Here is a 25,053-nt window from a genome sequence, read left to right on the forward strand (position 1 = left end):
ATCATTTACAGAGGATAGCTCTGTCACTTCACAAATCCAGCATCCTGGGTTCAGATCCTGCACCTAGATGTTTGTTGGTTTTGCATGCTTTACCTGAGTCTGCATGAGGTTTCCTCCAGATATGCCTGTTTTCCTCCAATATCAACAAACATAAAGGTGATTAGGTTAACTGATAATCCTACATTGTCCCCTCTGTTGGTTTATCTATGAGTGGTCCTTGTGATAGACTGCTGCCCTGTGCAGGGTTCATTCCTGCCTTTTATCCAGTGTTGATCGGATAGACTCTGACTCCACACATCCCTGAACTGGATTAAGTTAGATTGGAGAGACAAATTAATTGCCAGTTATTCTGTGTATGTTTATTAATCAAATTGAAATATTTTACATGTTAATATTTGGTTAATTACTGGACATATAGGGACATTAGTGTCACATGTACACAGTGCAGTGAAAGTCTCAGAAATGGGTCTCAAAAGCTCAAGAAAATATTAACCGTAGTACCGTCCTGCCTTTATCTCTGCTTCAGCCTTACCCTCAGTTACATTTCCTGTTACCATTCCAAATGACAGCCTTTCTGCATGCATCAGAATCACAAGGCTACTGCATGATGGTAACATGAGGTGCTTCACATGTTTAGAGGCTGATTTTGTATGAACTATAAATAATGGCCATTGAGGCCCCTTACACAAAGAGACAGTGACACTAATTTCATGGTTATGCACTTTTTGTTTTTCAGACTTCAGACCTTGAAGACACTCCAGAACTGCTGGGTTTTTTACGAAACTCTTCTCTGGTTCACAGCATCAAGAAAAGGGAAATTAACTTACCTCGGCCTCAACCTCTTCGCCAATATAATGGGAAAATACTGGTACAAAATTTTTCTTTCAGGATTATAATTAAATAATAAGACTGATATGATCTCCTAAAGAAATAGCTAACTTTGTAGGTAGTAACTTCTAAATACTGAGCAGGATCCATTTGGACTGCAATATACAAGGACAGACTTGCCTGCTGCCCTTCTATATGGACTATAGTGTTGATCAATGAATTTTGCCAAAGCGATATTTGCAGCAAATTGGCTGCATTTGCATTCACCCTTGTTCGTCAAATTCTTTACTAATAATTTGGTTGGTTTATGAGAATTTGTTTTCCCCAGTGCCCCATAATACTTTTAGAGGCCAGCATGACATCCCTCGGAGCTATAACAGCCAGCATTGGATGAGACTGCCCCCTGGGTATATAATACTGATAATTTACATTACAGACTCTATGGAACTTAGTTAGTAGTACAACAGATAAGTAAATATTGCAGGTTCATATACATATGCAACATAAATAACAAGTTTATCTCTGCTTTTCGCCAAATGTGCAGGTCAAGCTTTGAGTTCCACATTAGTATAAGAGAAAGACACATACCCTATGCATACATAATTAGCCACTGTGGTTGGGTGGTGGAAGGACAGAGTGGAATTGGAAAGATTTTTGGCAACATCAACCAGGCTGTCCCTTTTATTTATTGCCAAATAAGTAAATTGAACAAAAAAAGAAACGAAAAAATCACAGTGTTGAGCTGCTTCCCAGTCCAGGGTTCTCATGCACTGTTTCAATCGCATGCACCACTCTGCTTTGGCCTTCAAAAGACGTCTTCTCTTTAGGCTGCTCAACCTTTATGGCAAATCCACTGGAAGGGACAGGGCTTGGTGCACTTATTGGGCAGTTTCTCTGAGCTGTGAGGGAAGAAGAAAAAAACAAGCCAAAGTTAGTAGTAGTCCCCCCTCTTGTCTCGGCGGGTTATTGCATACCTTTACTGTGACACCACATGGAGATAAAAAAACAAACCTTGAAGGATCCTGATACCCTCCACCCCCAACACAGGAGACTTTATGTAATAATAATATTATTAAATGATTTATTACTATTACAAGAAGTTTGTCTGTTTTTGTTTGAAGAGAAAGTACAAAGCATCACCATAGACAGTTTGGAGAGCCTTCAGCATGACTTTAAAAAACAGAATGAGCCTGCAGCTTCAATCATGACTTCTTCTTCTTCTTTCAGCTGCTCCCGTTAGGGGTTGCCACAGCGGATCATCTTCTTCCATAAACCGGGGCTCGACTGATCCGGTATGGAAATTTGTATTGTTGTCCGCATATTGATTTGGCAAAATTTTACACCGGATGCCCTTCCTGACGTAACCCTCCCTATTTATCTGGGCTTGGGACCGGCACGAAGAAACACATTGGTTTGCGCATCCCCTGTGGCTTTTCTGCCTTTAAAAGATCTACATATTTTTTCTGACTTTTGACTATGATTTCAGCATTTCCTCTTTGTTTTTATGAAATATATGATTGCACATCTCTGACTGTGTTCTTTCTTATTAGATCTCACAGAAGTACAGTGGTGCAGTGGTTGGCACTGCTGCCGCTCAGCTCAGGTCACCTTTTTGGCCACAATAATTAGCCCAGTATAGTTGGCAGATATTTCCCCAGCCCTCGGGGACACTTTGAAGATGATTACACTGTTATAATCCAGTCAAATGTAGTTTAGTTAGTCCTTCTCCATTGACTTCAATGCATTTTGCTGAGTTCAGCGATAGTCACGAAGACCTCCATGATTGCTCCAAACTTGAGGTGAAGCAAACATTGACTATAACAGTGAGGACATTTGCCAGTGTGCATATGAGACAAAGTATTCACAGATAAACCTATACAGCCCAGGCTGGAATGGTGAGCCCTATACCATCCATTCGTGTGTCCATCCATCCATCCATTCATCATCCCTGGCTCACGCACACTGTAGCACAGGGCTGGGAAGTCTTTGCTTCTGTCCAGATTGCTTTTCTATCTTACTTGTGCTGGTTCTCCTGCTCATTACCCCACCAATTTCATATACATCTAGGATGTATATATATTTTTTGCCACAAAAAAACCCACTATGATCACAGCTTAAAAGTAATTTAATGATTCATTCAGTTGATTATTATTATGGGTAAGAGCCTCATTTGATGTTAAGAGCACAGTTATAATGAAACTTGAGGCGAGTGCCAAATTAAAGATTTAAAAATGCTGTTTTGCAATAGCCACACAAAGCAAATCACTTTTTCTAATGGATCATTTGCGCAGTTCAAAGTGTTCCAAGTGATTTCACAATTGTCATTGTTTGTAAAATGTTAAAAATGTAAAGTTAAAGAGTTTCATGAAACAATCTAGGAAGCACCCAAACTAATTCTCAGCTAAAACAGAGTTTATTATAGACAGCTGCTATTTATTAAAATAGAGAAAAAAAGTCACTCTTTCAGCTTGCTGCCCACCCCACGTCTCTGACCCGTGACATTACGTATCCCCAACAATCTTATAATTGTCCATGCCAGAGAGGTCATTCTTCCTGACTATATGCTGAGATTTTTTTCATTCCTCTTCCTCCTCCTCCCTTGAATAAACTAAACAGGAAATCATTGTGACTTATTTACTGCCAAAAGCTCAGCTGGCTCTGATAAGGAGCAGGCGTCATTAGTCAGAGGTGCAGGGGAGCCCCAGGTTAGCTCAGCTTCAGTCTTCTCAGATTTGGTCAGAGAGTTAAATATTAGCTGTGCTTGCAAATATCACCTAGACTTTATTGTTATGCATACAATAAGATTTTGAAGAATGTAAATCACGATAAGTATGTAACTTTACAGCACAGTTTTAACAAATACACACTAACACATTCATAGCCTATGCCATGTTTAACTGTAATGTTGTTACAGATCTCATAATGAAAAACATCACCACAGCATTGAATGGATGTGTCCCTTTATCAAAAAAGATGCAAAAACTGAGTGCCAGTGATCATTTTCGTTCATGTTCAAAAAACATAATTGAAACAGACATTCTGAAGACATTGGAAACTCAAATCACATGTAGATATAAATTCAGCATTAGTTTTGATCAGCGAAATTCACCAAAGCTGTGTGCTTTGTGTGCCGGTGACCTTATTCGATGAAATGTGACTGACTCAGGCAACTTTTTTTCCCAGCCCCCATGATGCTTTGTGAAATCACAGAGCTGTAGCAGCCAGTGCTGGATGGGACAGCAATCCAAATGTATAACACTGAACCTAGTAATGGGCTAAAAATTAGCAGAAGACTTGCAAATATATTTAAACACAAAATATACATGCAGATGAAAACTAGAAGTGATTCGGTGTATTTGTGTCTTAACGTTAATGTCTTTTTGTATGGACTTGTATGTGACCTGAGTGTATTACTGAGCCTTAATCTTTAAAAGTATTACCCAGAGTGCTGAGCAGATGATGCAAACAGGAAGGGATGAAGAAGCCATGTGCATTTTGTGCATTTGGTAGCAGCAGCAATGAGCGAGGAAAGGCTTTTGGTGGATGATAAAAATAAAACTATACTTTTCGGTTCAAGGGAGCTGAGTACCTGCTGTTGAATCTGTAGGGGGCAAGCCTTAGTGAATTCAGTCTTCCTGTTTGCTTCAATCTGCAAAACATTTACTGTTCTAATATTTAATTCTATTCTCTTTATCTTATTGAGGGTACAGTGATTAGCACTGCTGCCTCACAGCTCAGGTCACTTTTTTTGGCCACAATAATGAGCCCAGCATAGTTGGCAGATGTTTTCCTAGACACCAGGGGCATTTAACCATTGCACCATTATAATCCACTCAAAACTAATCCAGTTTCTCCTTCTTCATTGACTTTAGTACATTACCCTGAGTTTGGTGAAGTCCCAGACATTTGTTCTAATTTGCCAAACTCGAGGAAAAGCAAACAAAGCGTCATTACTATTCATCAGCCAAGGCTTTATAAATAATTGCAATCTATACTGTAAACTAAGTTGCCACTTTATTACCTACATCTATTTATTATAGAGATTCACCTATTTAGGACTCCCTTCTGCCTTCAAAACAGCCTAAATTCTTTAAGGGAGGAATTCAACAAGGTGCTAGGCACTCTCCTTTTCCTCCATACTGAGTCAATAGAATCACTTGATTCCTGCAGATTTTTCGGCCACATATTGATTGTGCAAAAATTCCGTTCCACTTAATTCCAAAGGTGCTGCCTTTGTTTGATATCTAGAGATGATGGTGCCTGAGATGATGTATCTTGGCCTTGTAAATAAACATTATTTAGAAAAGGATAGACTGTGGCTGTAATGGGAGGCACATTGTTAACAAAAATGTTTAGGCATACTGTGGTTTTTAAAATGGTCCTTAATTAGTAATAAGAGGCCTATTATTGCCAAGGAAACTTTCTCAGCACCGTTATACTACGCCCCTTAGTCTATACTCTGGATTGTACAAATAATCAGGCTATTTACAATGGATCTAAGGATTCAAGCTGGTCATGATCCTACCAGCTACGTCTTGCAATAGAAAGTAAGTTTTTAGGTTTTATTCAGTCTTTATTATGTGTTCAGTTTTAAAGATCTTGTGCCCACTGAAGCATCATCATCACAGCCCGTCTTGGTGGATTCAGTTGTTCTCTGCAATGACATTCCCTGAATTAGGTTGAAGCTGGTCCTGACAAGCTGCAGAGACCCTTCAAGCACCAGATGTACTTTTCCTGATCTAAAGGGCATGGTTCCATAATCACATAACTGTAAAGTCCACACTCAAGGTTCTGTTACACATCTATTTCTGGAGCCCTATGTATGCATGGTAAAACTCCTCACACCTTAAGTTAGATGGCAACCCAAATTAACAAAACTCCATTTCTCACTTGCATTTTTGGTAGGATTGTTTTTTAGGGCCTGTCAAAGATTTAACATCAACAGCTTTAAAGGTCCATGTTGTGGTTAATGGTGTTTAAAAAAAAAAATTATTAATTATATTCTGTGATGTCATTTGAAACACTGAGAAAATCATATATTATTCTGAAATTAATAAAGGATGTATGCCATTCTATTGGTTGATTTTTCTAAGTTGGCAAAACATCAGTGAAACTGAGAGCCAGGGCCTGTTCACAAACCCATTAAGTACTAAAGAAGTGTAGGAAAACGAGAGAGGGAAGGTGCCTTGATATTTTATTCACTTATAGGGTCTCAATTTGATTTCTTTCTTCTGAATGCAGGAGGACTTTATGATGAATGGGTGCGTTTTTTTCAATTTTAGACGCATTTTCCGAACCAAGACAACACATTTGTTTTTACCTCCCCATCTCTTTCCTGTCAAGGACCCAAAACCCACCCTTGTGACACCATTTTTTTCTCATGGCAGACCTCTATGTACAGTGGTGTGAAAAACTATTTGCCCCCTTCCTGATTTCTTATTCTTTTGCATGTTTGTCACACAAAATGTTTCTGATCATCAAACACATTTAACCATTAGTCAAATATAACACAAGTAAACACAAAATGCAGTTTTTAAATGATGGTTTTTATTATTTAGGGAGAAAAAAAATCCAAACCTACATGGCCCTGTGTGAAAAAGTAATTGCCCCCTTGTTAAAAAATAACCTAACTGTGGTGTATCACACCTGAGTTCAATTTCCGTAGCCACCCCCAGGCCTGATTACTGCCACACCTGTTTCAATCAAGAAATCACTTAAATAGGAGCTGCCTGACATAGAGAAGTAGACCAAAAGCACCTCAAAAGCTAGACATCATGCCAAGATCCAAAGAAATTCAGGAACAAATGAGAACAGAAGTAATTGAGATCTATCAGTCTGGTAAAGGTTATAAAGCCATTTCTAAAGCTTTGGGACTCCAGCGAACCACAGTGAGAGCCATTATCCACAAATGGCAAAAACATGGAACAGTGGTGAACCTTCCCAGGAATGTCCGGCCATCTGTTCATCAACTCAAGCTGAAGCGATCTTGGGTGCTGCAACAGGACAATGACCCAAAACACACCAGCAAATCCACCTCTGAATGGCTGAAGAAAAACAAAATGAAGACTTTGGAGTGGCCTAGTCAAAGTCCTGACCTGAATCCAATTGAGATGCTATGGCATGACCTTAAAAAGGCGGTTCATGCTAGAAAACCCTCAAATAAAGCTGAATTACAACAATTTTGCAAAGATGAGTGGGCCAAAATTCCTCCAGAGCGCTGTAAAAGACTCATTGCAAGTTATCGCAAACGCTTGATTGCAGTTATTGCTGCTAAGGGTGGCCCAACCAGTTATTAGGTTCAGGGGGCAATTACTTTTTCACACAGGGCCATGTAGGTTTGGATTTTTTTTTCTCCCTAAATAATAAAAACCACCATTTACAAACTGCATTTTGTGTTTACTTGTGTTATATCTGACTAATGGTTTTTCACACCACTGTAGCTGCATACCCTCTGCAGATTCTTAAAATGGATAAAGGAGCAAGAGAGGCCTAATGTTTGAGGTATATTGTCAGAAAATAGATTCTGATATGACTGGATGTGTTTTGTGATTTTCCCTGATTGGCTGTTTTCCTTGTCCTAGTATTTTGGGTTTTTTTTAGGTCAAATATATGTCACATCTGAGTAATGATCTCGGTGGCAGAAATTCCCATTGGTGACTCATTCATTTTCATTCTCCTTTCCTCCTCTCTTCTTTTCTTGCTTTCTTTCTGGGAGTCCATTACTATTATCTTCCCATGTCATCAGACCGCCGTCTGCTGTGTGTCTTCAAGCTTATTATTCTGCCGACGTGGAGGTGGAGTGTCACCAAAGTCAATAAAATATCCTCCATAGTAGGCAGAGTATCCATTACACTAGAGAAAACACAAAATCTACAGCTAAGTTCTCAATGAAAATCCCCACATGTTCCTTGTAAGAGGGGGTTTAAGCCAAAGGTATTACATAAGACTACACAAAAACAGGCTTGCTGCACCAATGGCAAGAAAGTGTAAATTGGCTTCAGCCTACCCACGTCATTAACAGGATTTGCACTTTATATTCACTGAAAAGGCAAAAAACACCTTGGTAGCCTGAAAGTAACATTTTTTTCCACTTTGTTGTGTAGTAGCTTTCTATCCTGGAGTGTTCTTGCTGACACTCTGACCTGGCGTGTAGGGTGAATAACTAGGCTGTCATCCTCAATGGCCCCTAACTGACTTCCTGTGTCTGTTTTCACAGTTCTAAGCTAACGTTCCCTCAGGATTCTGTCCATGGTGATGCTTTGTGCTGTTTAAGTTTATTCCCCTTTTCTGGCCGCAGCATGTCCAATTGAGCTTCCTCAAACATAAATTCGGTATTTTACATGAACAATGTGCTCATTCACAGCTTCATTTTTTAAAAGTATGTATGTAATGTAAGTGTTTTCTTACTTGTGTGGAACACGTTTGTCTTCTTTGTGGTAATTATTCAGCTAAAATTAGACTTTCTTCTCCAAAGCAACGTCATTTCCTTCTTATGTTTGTTTTGTTTCATAGAGCAACTAGAGAGGCAGTACTCAAAGAATAAATTGTTCACTTCTCTGCGTGTTGTATTTTAGTAGAAAATTCTAGTTTTAGTTTTCATGCCTATTGTTGTGCTTACTATTGGTAGCCATGTGTGTACTATATGTCAGGTCTTTTGGGTTAATTCACAGCTAGCAATAATAATAAGGGGGGCATAGTGGCTTAGGATTCTGCCTCACAGCTCATGAATCCGGGTCTGAGTACTGTCTAGACAGGCTTTGCACATATCTCTGGAAACGTATTTTTTCTTTTTTAATTGATTATTGCAAAAGTTGCTGTGACTGTTGCCTATAAAATATGGTGGTACAGGAGGCTCAGTAGCCTAGCTGTGGGGTAATTAAAACAAACATTTTTTGACTATTGCTCCAGACCTGTTTGCTCTGCACTTTGGCTTGTTAATCAGGTAAACAAACCTTGCATGTTCGCATTTTAATGTGCACTCTCTTTTTGAGTCACACTCACATGTCACATCTGTAAGTAAATGTGAATGTCAGTGTGCCATCTAATGACTGCCTCTGTGCCCAATGTTGGTGTCTGTTTTGTGTCATATGTTGAAATAATGAGCTCAGATTGCTTTGACCATCTACTGAAGTAGGTGGGTGCTGTAAGATCAAAATGACTGAGCAAAGTAGGAGCAAACTAATTAAAATGACCCCAGTGGCAGGGTGGGCAGTATGTGCAGTACATGACACTTTCTTAATGTCTTTTTGTTTTGTTTCAGAACTGCAGCAACATAAACTGTTTATTGATAACGTGTCACATTGGACGCCTGGACAAAGGCCAGAGTGCCGTGGTGAAAGTCAGGTCTCGACTCTGGGCTCAGACCTTTTTACAGGTAACCAATTACAAGTTTTAAAATCGAAAGTACATTTTGACAAAATTTAGATACCAGAAAGGACAAAGAACTAGTTTTTCTTTTCTCTAACTGGATGGTTATCACCTATAAAGTAACCTGTATTTAGCTGTGCTCAATGGTAAATGAAAGCATTTTAAGGTGCTAGATATGGGCACTCTGATGACAATAGACAGCTTTAAGAGAGGGCTGAGGCTTGTGAGGAACACAGAAGAGATGATATCTAGGAAAAGGAGACATATTCATACATATTCTCTTCTCAGTACTCAAATGTGGCACTTGGTGCCACTGCCCACCTGCCAAGTTGTTTTGCCTGCCTAAGGAAAAGTCATCTCTGAAGGAGGATTGCAGGAATCATCAGGTAGAGGGGTCCTTTCATCGGATTGGCTGGCCCAGGGCTGTCTAAGCTGTGGAATGGCCAATAGGGGGAGGCAGCTTGATGGCTGAGGTCTCCAGGACTCTGAACAAATCCAAATCAGATTATGTGATACCATCTACTGTTAAATTGTAATATTTTTATTTTACTATTATATTGTATTGAAGATTACTTATGTTCTGGTCTGTGTATTGTATTGTATTGACCCCCTTTCTTTTTGACACCCACTGCATGCCTGACGGCTGTCAAGAGGCAGGGCCTGTTAAAGTCCATTGCAGTATTTCTTGTGTGATTTTAAATAAATTGTATTGTATTGTATTCATAAACATCATAAATGGTCAAAATATTGGAATTAAAGGGGGCTTAACAAACATTGAGGAACTGAATAAAAGTCTATCAAGACTGAGTGTGGGTAAGATGTAGTGACTCCATTAAGTACAACCTCAATGAATGACACAATGACACAGATGTAAAGGTCTGCTGCCTCGAGGCTCACTGCTAAGTTAGCCACTTGCTAGAGCAGAGCAGAGTGTTGCGTGCAGTAAACAGCACTGCGTTATTACATTTATGTTCATGTGGCAGCATTCCAAGAAAATGGGCTCCCACAGGTTAAATATAAAATAAATGAGCCAGTGTGGAGATTGCTGAAAAACTTCTGGAGCTTGTCTGCCACGTGCTGGGTGTGCGATTTTGTTTGTTTTTTTTTCTTAAGAAATACCAAATGTGTGTAACCATATTTGTCATGAGCACTAGAGCCAGTACCACGAGAGAAAAGTCAAAGTACTCAAGTGCCTAGAAGGCTTCAGAGTGAAATCAATTTGTAATGTCAGTAACCCGGGCTCCTAAAGAATGTGAACTTTATGCTTTGTAAAGGGTTATTTGGAATGTTTTTCAATGCTCATGAACAGTCATTTGTTTTCTTAGAAACTGGCTACAAGTTAAAAACTTTACACTCATTTCTGAAAAAAGAAACCGCCAGTCTATTCAGTAAACACAACCTGTGAAAAAATGAAGTGTTGTTCCAGGCAGAGCTGAATTCCATTTTTGTGGATATGGAACCAAAATGGATTCTTACCCTCTTTATTTAGAAAGAATGAAGAGCCACAGTCAGACAGGATGCCATCACTTGTCATTTTCACAAACTCTAGTATATTTCATAAAATTAAATAGAACACTGATAATTTAATTACTAGCGTATGAAAAACAGCATTCTTTGAAGCAGTATTAAAATTATATTTCATATATCCATCCATGTTCTAAAGTTACATTATTCAGTACAAATTTTCAAGACACCAGAGATTACCTTAGCAGTAGAGCTGAAACCAACTATGAAGGGGTCAAAGGCTCGTTTTATAACAAATGGACACTCGCTTAAGTCAGGTCAGTTTAAAGTCACCAGTCAGTCTGACAGCATACATGTGGAATGTGGGAGGAAACCAAACTAATCAGAGGAAGCCAACGTGAATACAAAGACTGCACACAAGCTTCATGCGGAAGTCGCTTCAGTGTCCAAGGACTGTCGTGTGTCCAGGTCACCCAATTTGTTACATATTTTGTAGATTGGCACATATCATCTTGTGGCACTATGGTGACCAGCTTAAATGGGTGAAGCATACATTAGATACAAAAACAAGGATTGCTGGTCAGCTTGCTTCCCTGAACTGCCCAAAAACTCTTATTTGTCTTCATATTTTGTATTTCATTCAATGGTCCCTCCTGCCAGCAGGCTGTAATCAAGAGTCCCTAAGGGGTCACATCTCCAAACAGAGGTTAATCCTAAATCTCCCTGGTTTATATGCAGAATTGTCTGCAAAACATCTGTAGGGCCCCAGCATTCTCTCCCTGAGTGCCACTGTTGTTTTCATAACGGACAAAGCGCAGGCCTCGCTCCTGGACAAGTGCATGGACTCTTTAACCCCTGAAGGTGAAATCCCCAATACAGAAACAGCCTGGAGATAAGAATGAAGGTCCAGTTGTCTCCTAAATATAGGTACGTGAAATACAAAGAACTAAATCAGATTATAGTACGTGCTTCTCTTTCAGCATGTTTGCTTTTTATAGGGTGCCAAAATGCATCTTATAAACACTCTCTTTTAATATTTATTACTCTGGAAAGGCTCTTGTTTCAACATCCCTTCAAGAACAATCAAGAAGCATAATTTATGCTAATATTGAGTGGATGGGCAGAGGTACTTCTTTACCGAAAGGCCTGGAAAATCGGACATCTTTAATCTTTTCAAACCAAATAAATTCACCCCCGCTTTATCAATTGTATTATGCAGATTTTTTAAGTGAATTTAATTATGAGGTAAAAAAAAAATAGGTTTAGCATACACAATTTAGAGACAGATTGAGAGTAAGAATTACAGCTACATTATAATGCTGACACAGAGTAATGGTGTCTAAACCTGGTTTTAATATTTTAGCAAATGTTATTAACTCATGTTGTCTTCATTAAAAACTCAGTAAGAGCAAAGATATTTATGTTGGCAAAATAATTAACCCTGAACAAAGCATATAACCTCTACTATTTACTTTTATATATACTGTATATATACAGTATATATATATGTATATATATATATATATATATATATATATATATATATATATATATATATATATATATATATATATATATTATGCTGTGGCACGTGGCTGGGGGTGGTACCCAGCCAGGACACCCAAGATGACCAGAAGAGCGCTTACGCCTCCTCCAGACCACGAGGGGGCAACCACACTGGTGGCTTTGGGGACCACAGGTACAGAACTTTGAAGCTCAACCCTGTAGGGGCCCGTGGTCACCGCCAGGGGGCACCCCAATGCCTGAGGAGCCCTGGCCCTCAGCACTTCCACCACACCCGGAAGTGCTGGGGGGAAGAAGACCAGGGACACTCGGAGTGCTTCCGGGTGCGCAGCCGGCACTTTCGCCACACTGGGGAGTGTGCAGCAATTAAGCAGAGCAGCATTCAACATCTATCTATTAGGTAAAATGTTTCATTTTGTGAAACTTTTATATGTCCAACAACAGCACACAAAAAACACTAAATGAGGGAACCTTAAATCAGGTTTTACCATAATACAAAAACTTCATTTGTTCCTAAAGTAGGTTCTTGACACACACTTGCACTGAGCCTGCAGAAATACATTATGCATATAAAGAGGTCTACAAGCCAGTCTATTGTGAAGTGTGGTTACCGTATATACTTTGCTTTTAAGTTCTCCCGCGTGTAAGTCGGGACTTGATTTTACAGTATAATTTCCGGTATTTTATAATGTCGGTCGTATAAGTCGAATGTGAAAAACTCTACTAGTCCAAAAGATTATGATATGCTAACGGCCACCTAAGGGAGTAACCATGAAGCACACTGCCTTTTTTTCCTATGTATTGTGCCTACGTGACCACAGGATAATACCGAACTATTCCAAAGCAACATTTGCACTGTTTTGTGTTTTTTGTATCTCACACCCTCATACACCTTTATTGTAAGAGCATCCTTTATCTACGATGGAGCGTTCGATCAGAAGAAAATATGAAGCTTGTTTTAAATTAAAAGTCGTTGAAGTGGTGAAAGAAATTGGTAGCTGCGCTGCTGCAACAAAATTCGATATGTCTAAAAAACTAGTGCGAGATTGGAGGAAGCAAGAAGATTTAAAAAAAAACCACAAATTTTAAGTGTCGTATTTTTGAACCGGCGTATAAGTCGGGGTGTGATTTTATGATCGATTTTTTGGGTTTCCAAACCTGTTTTATATACAAGTATATACAGTAAATTATTACTGCAGCACTGAGAGACCAGACAAGAGCAGCACCCACTTGCAAAAGCCCAAAATGATCCCAGTATAAATAAGGTGGAATCTCTAAAACTCTTTTAGAGTAACCAGCAATGTTAACAATTTGAAGGTATAACACAAAGAAAAAAACTATCAATTTGATTGAGTCATTCCATAGTCACACATAATAAAAACACTTCAAGCATTAATCTATGGTAAAAGTTAAAGTTTGTACAATATTGTTTATATAAAATATGTTCCAATAGAAAAGTATAATTAAATTTATGATTATGTGATTCATTGTTATATTTTACAAAAGCCAAGACTAAATTTCTTGGCTCTATCCTCAAAAAAGAGTATATTTTTTCTTCTCTTAAAGACTGGAACAAAAAATAAAGTATAATCTTACCAGGCACTCAGCTATAATATCTGATCTTTACTGACATGGTGACTGTAATTCATTATCAAGATGACAAACTAATGTGGACTACCACAATTGTAAGTTACAACTCATTGTCCTAGCAGACACTGTGTCAAGAAGTGATCAGAACTTACACCCCTCCTCAGACGTATAAGGTAGTATCGCCACACCTAATTTTCAAACCTGACTAATAAATGCCATAACTATTTTTTGCCTCACTGACAACCTGTTACCAAAGTGTTAGATTTCACAAAAAGAGTTACCAAAATGTACACATTTTCTGTTATTAACATATTGATTTTTCTCACTGATATTAGTCTATTCAACAACTGCAGCTAAATAGAAATTGTGCCTGAAAATTTACAGAAAGATAACATTATAAATTTTAAAGCACATAGTGGTCAGACCATCATCTATTTACTTTAGCAGAGGGGTCTTTAACCTTCACCTGCTGCTGCTGGTTTTCTTTTTGACCAATTCATTAATTGGTGAGCACTCCTGAATGCCTCATTTAATTAGACAGCTCATTGTAGAGCACTTGCAGCCTATGATGTCAGATATACCCATTAGTGTTTGTTTTACTTATCTAACAAATATAGGAAAGTGTTGTTTATTTGTTGAAAGTCCTTTCCTCTTTTTAATTTACTTAATTTCTTAATTTTAGCCTCCTTATTATTTCAAAATAGTGGTAAATGTACAATTTTAACAATACCTGCAGCAAAGGAATAAATGGCATTTTCACAAGATCACTTTTCTTTTTTTTCTTCATTACCTGATTGGCTTAGCTTACTGTATTTATTATTAACATTTAATTATTAATAGTTTGGTACTTTTAGTGGAGTTTACACATTCCCACTGTACCTCCATCTGGTCTCCTTACACATTACCAAAGACATGCAGGTCAAGTTATTTGGTGATTCCAAACTGGCCACGTGTGAGTGGACACTGTGATGTCCATGACGTTTCGTGACCTGTGCTCAGTGCTGCCATGACAGGCTCTGAGCACCAGGCTCCCTGAAGTGTTTTAAACAACTTTGACATTGAATGAATCAATTTGTTAATGTTTCTATGTTGGAAACGTTAATCCAATCTCTTTAGTAAGTAAAGCAATGCATTCAAATCACTGCACCCTCAGATGAATGAATGAGTCTGTTTCTGTGAAAAACAAAGCAGAAATGCATTTTAGAGAGCAGCTGCATCCAAAATGAGATATGCATGGTCCATATTGAAGCCATCAGTACATTAAAACTAGTCTAAATAACACCCTTTATTCTGGCTTCTCTCGTGTCTATTCTCCCTGCATGACAGAAGTGAGTCATTTGTGTCTTTACATATTTTGTCATTGCTGCATTACTATGATGGAAATAATCAAAGCTTTCAGCAGTGCACATTTGACAAACAGTTGGCAGAGTGAACTAATCAGTCTTGTATATTTAGAAATACTTTTGTAGGTGATTGGCTGATTACCTTGTGATGATTAAATTCAAATATTCTGAGTCTACAAATTCACACATCTGCTCTGCACGTGTTGTTAGTTTTTTGTGCTTTGTAAAGATAATGTGGTATCATTAGAAATGCCAAGTCATCTATTCCCTAATAATGTACACCCTAATATTGAGCCAGGAATTATTATTCTTAAACAATTTTTATAATAAGGAGGAGGGGAATTTTTTAGCAATTAATTAATATTTCATTTTAGTCGCACAAATATTATTTATTTCATTGGAGTAACATTTTATTATAATATATATTTATTTATATATTATTTTGGGGGAAAAAAACACGTCTTAGAGTAGTGAGAGTGCCAATAAAGTGAGGAGTGGGTGTGGCCTGTTTAAATGGGCGTGGTGTATGGTGGTGAAAGTCGTCCTCACAAACCTGTGCCTCCACTTTCTGGTCTTCATAATGATTTTTAAATTCTGATTATTCATTTATATCTTTCCCTGTACAAACTGTTCATATGTTCCTATTATTCTGACTTTGTCTTCAAATTATTGATTTTCAGAAAAATGAAACCATCACTTAATATGTTCAACTTGCTTGATATTTCAGAAATGTGGAAGCATGATTAGATAAAAGGATTATATTTTAACTTCCATAAACATCCATAATATAACAATTTGCTTTGTTTTGTTTGGCATCAGGATGCACCGTGTTTTTTTATTTCTTTACAAGGCACAGTTGGATGAATATTAACGAATGCACTCAAATGTCAAAGATACACTCATTTCAGAAAATAGTGTTTTTAAACAAAAACGATCTGCGTCCACATTAGCATTTTCACATTGTTTAATGAAAGTATCTTGGTCCACACTAAAATAACCGAAAATACATATGACATTGATGTTCTGGGTATGCACACATCAGCGGAACATTTCCTTGAAGTGTCAATAGAATGAAGGGTAGAATGAACTATTCTATGTCAGTTATGTTGAAATATGGTTTCCTTCCATGAAGGGTGACCAATCTGGGAATGAAACGTTGTAACGTGTAGCATCCAATAATGCAAGGGCTTTGTAATGAGCACAAACAAATCAGAGTACCATTAGAGTCTGTGTTTTCAAAAGTCTGCGTTTTCACCTGTCCACATTGCAACCCAGAGCTGATGTTTTCAGAAGCATGGGAAAGGTGCTATATGAATAAAATTTATTATTATTAGTAGTAGTATATGTCTCTGGAGAGCATTTTCAAATGGAGGTTAATGTCTGCATTTTTAAATAAAATAACATAGCATTGAGATAGCCTTAGACTCTTGTTGGTGTTGTTATTCAAGTTTCAGCTTTACTGATTGTAGACATTCAAGACAAGCCCAATAAAGGATCCATTGAATAGATACAAAAAAACTTTAAACTATAGTTCAATATTTTTTAACTATTTCATGCAAACGTCACCATACTCTTAAAAGTAAACATATAAATGTTAAATGGCTGAAAATGGTATTGCTAAGAAAAAGACGCATCCAATTTTTAAATCTGTTCGATTCTCTCTGCTGATTATACTTTATGACCCCAAATATTGGTGTTCCGTTTTTAAATGATTTTTTAAGTAAGTTTTTAAAAGTAATATAAATGTTACCAAAACATAATCAAGTGCTCTTTTTCTTGCACTTGTGACACCTGTGAAGACGTGATTATGTCAGGTTATTTTTATTTTAATCTGCATAATCCTACATAGTATAGCATTCTAATTGAGGGAGAAAAGACACAAACCAATCCTGTCACAAAGCCAATTTAGAATCACCAAGTAACCCTCAGACGCACAGCCTTAAGAGGTTGGAGGAACACCAGAGTACCCAGAGAAAACCTCATGCAGACATGGAGAGAACATGCAAACTGCACACCGAAATCCATCAGGCAGCATTGCTAACCTTAATATTCATCCATCCATCCATTTTCCAACCCGCTGAATCCGAACACAGGGTCACGGGGGTCTGCTGGAGCCAATCCCAGCCAACACAGGGCACAAGGCAGGAACCAATCCTGGGCAGGGTGCCAACCCACCGCAGGACACACACAAACACACCCACACACCAAGCACACACTAGGGCCAATTTAGAATTGCCAATCCACCTAACCTGCATGTCTTTGGACTGTGGGAGGAAACCGGAGCGCCCGGAGGAAACCCACGCAGACACGGGGAGAACATGCAAACTCCACGCAGGGAGGATTTAACACCCAAAATATTAAAAATGTAACTTTTATAAAGATAAAGATACAACATTTTTCAAATAAAAATATTACTCGCTCTTTAAAGTATAGCATTGTTATTTTGTCTAATTCTTCCTATTGTAATCTTAATCACACATAACATTTTTCATGTATTTTTAACCTGCATGGCTCCACTCAACATGAGACAACTTTTTAGTCCAGTGTTGCATCTTAATTGAAAAAATACAAGGTGGCTTGCTGGAGAGTAACTTGGTATTCTCCCATTAATTATGTCCAGTTGAAAGGTTCTTATCTGATGTGATAAATCCAGTGGGTTTAATTGGGCTTCCTGTGGGAATTGCTAGCCCTGTGGCTGCGCTGAGAGAACAGGAACACAGTTAGATAAAAGCATCCTGCGTTCAGTTCTTTTTTTTTTTGCCATTGTTCTTTTTTATTTTGTTGAACTTTGCTTTTTTCTATTATTACAGCAATCACTGAGAAAATAAATACCGAAAGGTGAATTGCATTGTGGCCACTTATTTGTATTAACTTAGATCCTTTTGTTATGTGCTCTCGAAATGGCATTTACATTTTGCTTCATTACTTGGTTATTACGGTAAATAATAAAGAGAAAAAATATATAATGTATAAATACTTTATTCTGCCCTCATCATTCTCTAAATGACTCCTTTTGTGTAACCTGTATGGTTTGAGACATTGCCAATAATTATTTTATTAGTTATGTCTATAGATCTCATGATAAAAGGCACTACGTATTGTTGATTATTTAAGTGATCTTTTACTAATTAGTAATGATTCTTTACACTTACACAGCGCTTTTCACATAGCTGAAGTTCATAACATAACATTTTCCAAGTTGGATAGACCTCATCCTGAGAGTAACCCTCCATTGTAGAGTCCTCTTCTATACAGTCCACACCAATATTGAGCCAAATTAAAGTCACCAGTTAAGCTAGAAATGTAAGATGAAAACAACTAGCTGTATGATTTGAACATAAGATGTTGGATTTGTGAGGCTGCAGTGAAAAATGGTTAACTTCTCCAAAGTTACTTCTAGTCCTGCTTTTGCCCAGTTTGGGTCAAGAGGAGACAATCTGTAAGCTACAAGGGCACCCACTGTGACAATTTGGAGTCACCAGTTAACTGGAGTGCATGTCACTGAACTGTGGATGGCAACCCACACAAACAAGACCATTAAAATGTCCAAGACCTTCTACCGCAGCATGTCACCCAAAAGAAGTATTGTTGATGTTTTATTTATTTTTCTTTTTATGAATATGGGCCAGGACTAAAGACTGGTTTGCTCTCCCACACTCTGAGGGTGCAGATCCATTCATAATACCTGGGTACCCGCCAGCGACGTACAAGCTATTAATCTGATAACGTGATAAGCTTGCCTGGCACATCAGCGCCATAGGATAGGAGTTGAACACAAAAGCTGTTATTCATAATGGCTGCTTTAATCTAGTTCCTTATTCAGTGAACAACAAAAAAAGGGAAAGGTCTGGTGAGCTTCTATTCTTCTGAGGTGAACTGACCTCTTATATGAAACTCCACAGTAAAAAAAAAAATGCTAAAAACAAAACCTCTTTCTTTCCGGAGAACAACTTGAAACTTGGCCAACTTCTCAAAAGGGCATGATCGTCACTTTGTCTTCCCTAAGGATGACAGCCAATTGCCTTTGCTGATTTTAAGGTTGGGTCTTATCATGCTGCTCAACCTGCAATTGTGCCAAAAAGAGATAAATCAAGGAAAACAATGATCTTGCTTGTATGAAAATGAAAATTATGGGATGGCTTTACAAGCTGGAAGTGTCTTAAATGTGAAGATTCTATATGACACTCTATAAAGAGGAGCTTGGGAGTGAAGCACTCTAGTCAGATTATGTGACTCAAAGTTTGGAGGTTTTTGCTTAGTGGCACTCCTCCCTTTTTATTCATTAATATATACATCGTCATCATCTTATACTAAACAGTCGACACAGTGGACACGGCGGTTAGTGCTGCTGCCACACGCTTGCAAGTCCTGACTTTGCACTCTGTCTGTGTACACTTTCCACGTTCTCCTGATGTCCACATATATTTTCAACATGAAGTCAGAGTTTAACCCCAAATCCCACATTTGATTCATTGGCATCTCCAAATTCACCAAGTGTAAGTGATAGTGGATGTGCCCTGTGATGGTCAGGTCTCCTGGTGCCATGCACAAGATTAAGCAGGTTCATTGAAGAAAAGAATAAATATAATAGACATGGCGTGAGGAAATCGTGGCTTCCTGTTTTGGCAAGACACAAAACAAATCAAGCTTCATATGGCCGTTGTCTCTGACATAACAAAAGACTATGTGGTCAGTCTGTCCTCGCATACTGTAACAGAGTGGTTATGTTCATTGGCCAGGCTGCTCTGTTTGTAATATAAGTCAGGGTGTATGCTTAGTAGAGGATGGAGGCAGTCATGGTGTGTCCTGTGAAGCCCAAGATTCCCTTCTGTTTGTTTCCTTTAACTCGACTCATAATGTTCTCCCACGCCCATTGTGTTTTGACTGTGTTTGATTGCTTTACATTAGGAGCGATATTTAAGTAAGTACTGGCACAACAAGCAGTATTTTAAAGGCATCACAGAGTGTACTCCTGCTTTTGGTGGCCGTCGGTTCCATAGCCTCTAACCCTATCCCTCCTGTTTGGGTGCAATTATATTTTCATGTTTTTAAAAACTGAAGACCCAAAGACATACAGTACAGCAAATACAAACAACTTGATTTATTGAGCAATTACTTCCAAACATACTCTTCAGGTTATTTTTTTTTTCTTTCTATTCTGTATTGACCTTTAGTGATTTTATAAAGTTCATTGACCAATCTTTTTTTTGACTCTGTGCTTGTCAAAATTTGATATAAATTTGGGGTGGATGTATCCATTTTTCATTCTAGTCAGGGCTGTGGCTTATCCAGAAATAACTTGGGATCTGGGACAGAAGTCACACACTTGTACACCTGGGAGCAGTATAGGGACACAGACCAAACAGTCCTGCAGTTTTCCTAGCTTAATATAGTTATTAGATTTTTTTTGACTAATTATAATAATAAAAGCAAAAAGTTTAGAACTAGTTAGAAGGTTACAATTTCATGGTTGTATTTGAATTAGGAAGTGATACAATAACTAGCACTACTGCCCTGTGGGTTGAAATTCTGGTCTGAACATTGTCTGTGTGAATTTGGCATGTTCTCCCCATGTCTGTGCAGTTTTTTTCCTTGTACAATACTGTGGTTTCCTCCCATATTCCAAAGTTATTCAGTGACTTTAAATTGTTCCCATAAGATTGAGCGATGGTGTGTACATACGTTTGCCTTGTAGCGATCTGGTGCCCATTTCAGAACTGGTTCAGGCCTTGTGCCCAATGCAGTCAGAATAGGCCAGTGCCCTAAGCCCTGAACTGGATTGGACAGGTTTGATAGACTATAGTATTGATGGACACTAACTGAATACCTATATTTATATTTTTTAGATTAGATTAGATAAACTTTATTAATCCCAAGGGGAAATTCGAATGCACACAGTAGCAGAAATATAAAAATCAAGGATACAGACTCACAGGACAGCTAATACAGCCCATCAATCGCTAACTAAATAAATAACTAAAAATAAACTTAATAAATATTCTAATGTATTTTATTTCTTTTTTTTATGTTTCAGAGGAAAAACTACCAGTATTCCCTGAATGCCAATATATCGTACAATGTTCTGAGTTTGCCTTATCGGATTTATCCTGAAATTCTTCCACAGGCATCTATAGCGGTAAGTTTTGGAGAAATCAAATTAATTAATTTAAAAATCTGTTTTTTTTAATGATGGTAATGCCTACAGTTTTGAGTCTTTTGTTTTAATAATATTTTCTTTAAAGGTCTTTCATTCATTTTCTAAACTCCTAGAGATTCCAGCACCTGGAGATATGACCCGTTGACACCTCACACAGGCCACCCTTGGCCTCTGATTTTCCTTGTGTCATCCTGTCACACTTACATTAATGTAACTAAAACACTGGGGAGCTACTAAGACAAGGCTGTCAGATCAGAGGGTGATATGCTTGTTTCCGACTTATTTTCAATGCATTTACCTATTGTAAAAGATACAACGGGAGAAATATAAAGAAGGATGGGCTCCTGGCAGGGATAACCCTGTTTAACTGCAAGATGAAGTGAGGAGAAACTGATACAGAAACAGCCGTCAGTTGGTATCTCTCTAGGTCAGGGGTTCATTTGGTTTAAGTATGGGGTGGGCGATTGATGAGCATTCTCAGGTCTTATAATCTTCAGTGGCCAGAAGAGGATGTAGCAAACATAGCATATCTTCATAATAAGATCTATATTGGTGTTGGACTTCACTAGAGTTTGCTTCTGCCAAGCTCTTAATCAATTTTTTTTACACTGAATTAAAATAATATAAATTTAGGTGATATATATTTTTTTTATTTTATCATCAAGTGAAACAATTGATTAAATTGTTTTCCTCAATCATTTCTCTAGTTTTAGAAGCACCTTCTACTCTTCACTCTCCTTGTCTTCAGTATGCCTAGACTCTGTTTGTTTTTTCCCCAATATATTCTGTCTGGCACTGTTGTTGTATAGTTAACTGGACTTTTATTTTGTTTTTTCTGTCCTCCCTGGCCATCGGACCTTACTTTTATTCTATGTTAATTAGTGTTCCCTAATTTTAATTATTTATTTTGTCTTTTTTCTCTTTCTTCATCATGTAAAGCACTTTGAGCTACATTTTTTGTATGAAAATGTGCTATATAAATAAATGTTGTTGTTGTTGTTGTTAACACTGCATTGTTCATTGCATTCTTTTGTATCATTAGGTTTTAAACATTACTCTCTTTTTTAACAGAAGACTCCATTAAGGTCTTATTCAAGAAGAATTATTTCATTATTAATATGGCCATAATGGTTTTTCCTTTATGCTTTCATTGTGTTGTGTGACATAAAAGGTTCAAATAGCTACCCTGGAATTTTGTTAGCATCCAGATTAATTGTTCTGAATAGTAACTTCCAAGAAAAATGAACCGTGGACATATGGTTTTTAAAAAAACGAAAGGAATTATGATTAAAGCTGGTGTAGGAATAAAACAATTCTGCCTATTAATTTCACGTAAGATGAATGCAGAAATGTTCTGAAACTGACTTTGAGGCATTACTCAGGACAAGCCACTCAAATGATTTATGATAGTAAACTTGAGTTTGTCTGGTATCGTGTGGCGATGGTTCATTGGCAACACTCCAGTGATGTGCTTTGAGAATTGTATGTTCTTCCTCAGTAATAAAAAAAAAAAAGAAGTGTTTTATAGAAACACTCATGTCACTTGTTATACATCTGCCATTGTGCCTTTTTAAAAGTTGTGAGTCATTTAAATGATTTTTTAACTGTGGATGGACTCTTACTAATCCAACCCTAACCTTAAAGATTTAAAAATTGCAGTGTATTAGCAGAGTGTACTATAACAACAAGCATATAGTGATGAGTATCATGCTCAAAGTTACACACCATGTAATTAATCTTATTGTTGTTATATACTTGTATATGGTGAACCCGGTATGCTGTGTTTATTTTTATGGTAGATGTGTTACTCAGTGGGAAATAACAAGTGCCAATGCACAACACCCTTCTTGGGATTCACGCATACTTACTCACTTGATTGACAAAATTAATGTTCTTTGGAGGAATCCTTCACATTCCCAGCTTTTAAATGTGGATTACTTGTCATCTCATTTTCAAGAGTGCTGATGATTGCATTGCTTTACGACAGCTTACAAACAGCCACCTCCAACCAGCAATACACACATTACAACAAAGGCCTGTGCTTTTACATGCAGGCAGAACATTATTGGAGCCTGGGTGCTGTCTACTAATCCCCATTCCAGCTGCTACAACTGAATCATAACACTTGACGCTATCTCTGTACACTGATTTCAGGGGTCAGGAGATGAGTTTAGAAGAAATCTTTACAACAGTAACATCATCCTAAAAAAGTGAGGAAGTTAACTGTTTAGAACATATAGAGTGGCATTTCAGAAACCCCAGGATGTATATGACTATACCAGTGTCGTAGCTAGCTTCCTGAAGATCCCTGTGCAGCGCCGTGAGGTGGGCCCCTCCTGTCTGGCATAACTGTTAGTAATTTATTTGCAACTATGTCCTGCTGGGCAGTGGTGTCCACGACTGTGTCACTATCAGATCACACGTGCCGGTGGTAGTCGAAGGGAGCCAAACTTGCGAGGTCCCCGCTGACACCAAGGGATTGTGATGACGCTGGCGACAAACAAACCACCTCCCAAAACTGAATTTGTAATAACTGTTTTAATTACTGTTTTATTACAGCCGCTGTAAGTTAGCAAAAATAAAATAAATTGTGGGAATGAAATGTGGGAGGTGTAGGTAGTAGTAGTACATAAATACTGTATATGTAAAATGTGGACCCGCTTACTTTTCCAAGACAACATTGTGAAGGAAGATGATTAAAATGTAATGTAAGCTAGAAAGTTGAAACTGTTCTGTGATATAAAATGAAGCCATTTGAATTCGTAACAAATTAAAACGACAACACTGGCTGACAGGATATTACTACACAATTGACCTGTTTTACACAAGTTCTGCGAAAATGGACATTATAAAGTGGTCATGCATACATATCCTCACAGTAGTGACACAAATGCACAGTAGGCCATACTAAGGTACACAATAAAATAGATTACAGATATGTTAAACTGTTAAAGCTTACAAAAATTCGAACTGACTGACAAGTCACATGTCATATTACTTATAATATCACTAGTACCTTAAAATACTTGCATGCGTGCCTTCTGTTGCACAGAAGTCTCAACGCTGTTTGACAAGTCAAGTTGTCTAGCATGCTCGTTTTTGACTAAGAGTACAGCCAAACCACTAAGTCTGTCTTGCGAAATCGTGCTTCTGAGGAAAGTTTTGATGAGTTTTAACTTGGAGAATGATCGTTCACACGCAGCAACAGTCACTGGTGTAGTCAGCAGTAACATGTAAGCCGTGCAAACATCACTGAAAGTAGACATCAGTGCACAGTGATCTATCAGCAACAGTTCAGCTACTTCGAAAACAGTCGACTTGGTTGACAGGATGAATTGAAAAGATACACAAAGTGACAACAATTGAGCTGAAAACACTGGTGATATGTCGGTGCTATAGCATTCGACTAGAAGATCAGCAGCAGCATACAATTCATCATCAGCCATCAAGGTCGGAGTTGATGGTAACAAGACATTGAATGTTGAAGCCACTGCATTGAGACTGTGAAACCGCTGTTTTAGTTATTAATTTTTTATATCTATACGGCCCTGAGTGAGCCACCAAAGCTTGTAGGCCCTAGTACTTTGCACAATCTGCATAATCCATTGCTACACCATAGGACTATACATTTACAAACATTTGCAAAAAGCAAAAATGTCTGCATTTTTTAATTTGTCATTTCCACAAAATGTTGTTTAATGCTGAAAGTGATAGAAAATAAGCATGGTGGTCACTGGACATGTCACATCAGGTTGGAGGGGTTGTCACCTTCAGCCTTTT

At 37.9% G+C, this 25,053-nt stretch overlaps 1 protein-coding gene across 1 annotated transcript in view; it reads left to right on the forward strand.

The window, feature by feature from the left end:
• The window catches only part of itga8 (integrin, alpha 8), a 250,776-nt gene that overhangs the window by 212,124 nt on the left and 13,599 nt on the right, over positions 1-25,053 (forward strand). The window contains exons 26-28 of the mRNA XM_028817120.2: positions 737-868; positions 9,089-9,202; positions 21,151-21,252. Coding sequence (XP_028672953.2) covers positions 737-868; positions 9,089-9,202; positions 21,151-21,252 — 348 coding nt within the window. The remainder of the gene's footprint in view (positions 1-736; positions 869-9,088; positions 9,203-21,150; positions 21,253-25,053) is intronic.

This window comes from Erpetoichthys calabaricus, chromosome 13, assembly GCF_900747795.2.
Source record: "Erpetoichthys calabaricus chromosome 13, fErpCal1.3, whole genome shotgun sequence".
Lineage (NCBI taxonomy): Eukaryota > Metazoa > Chordata > Cladistia > Polypteriformes > Polypteridae > Erpetoichthys > Erpetoichthys calabaricus.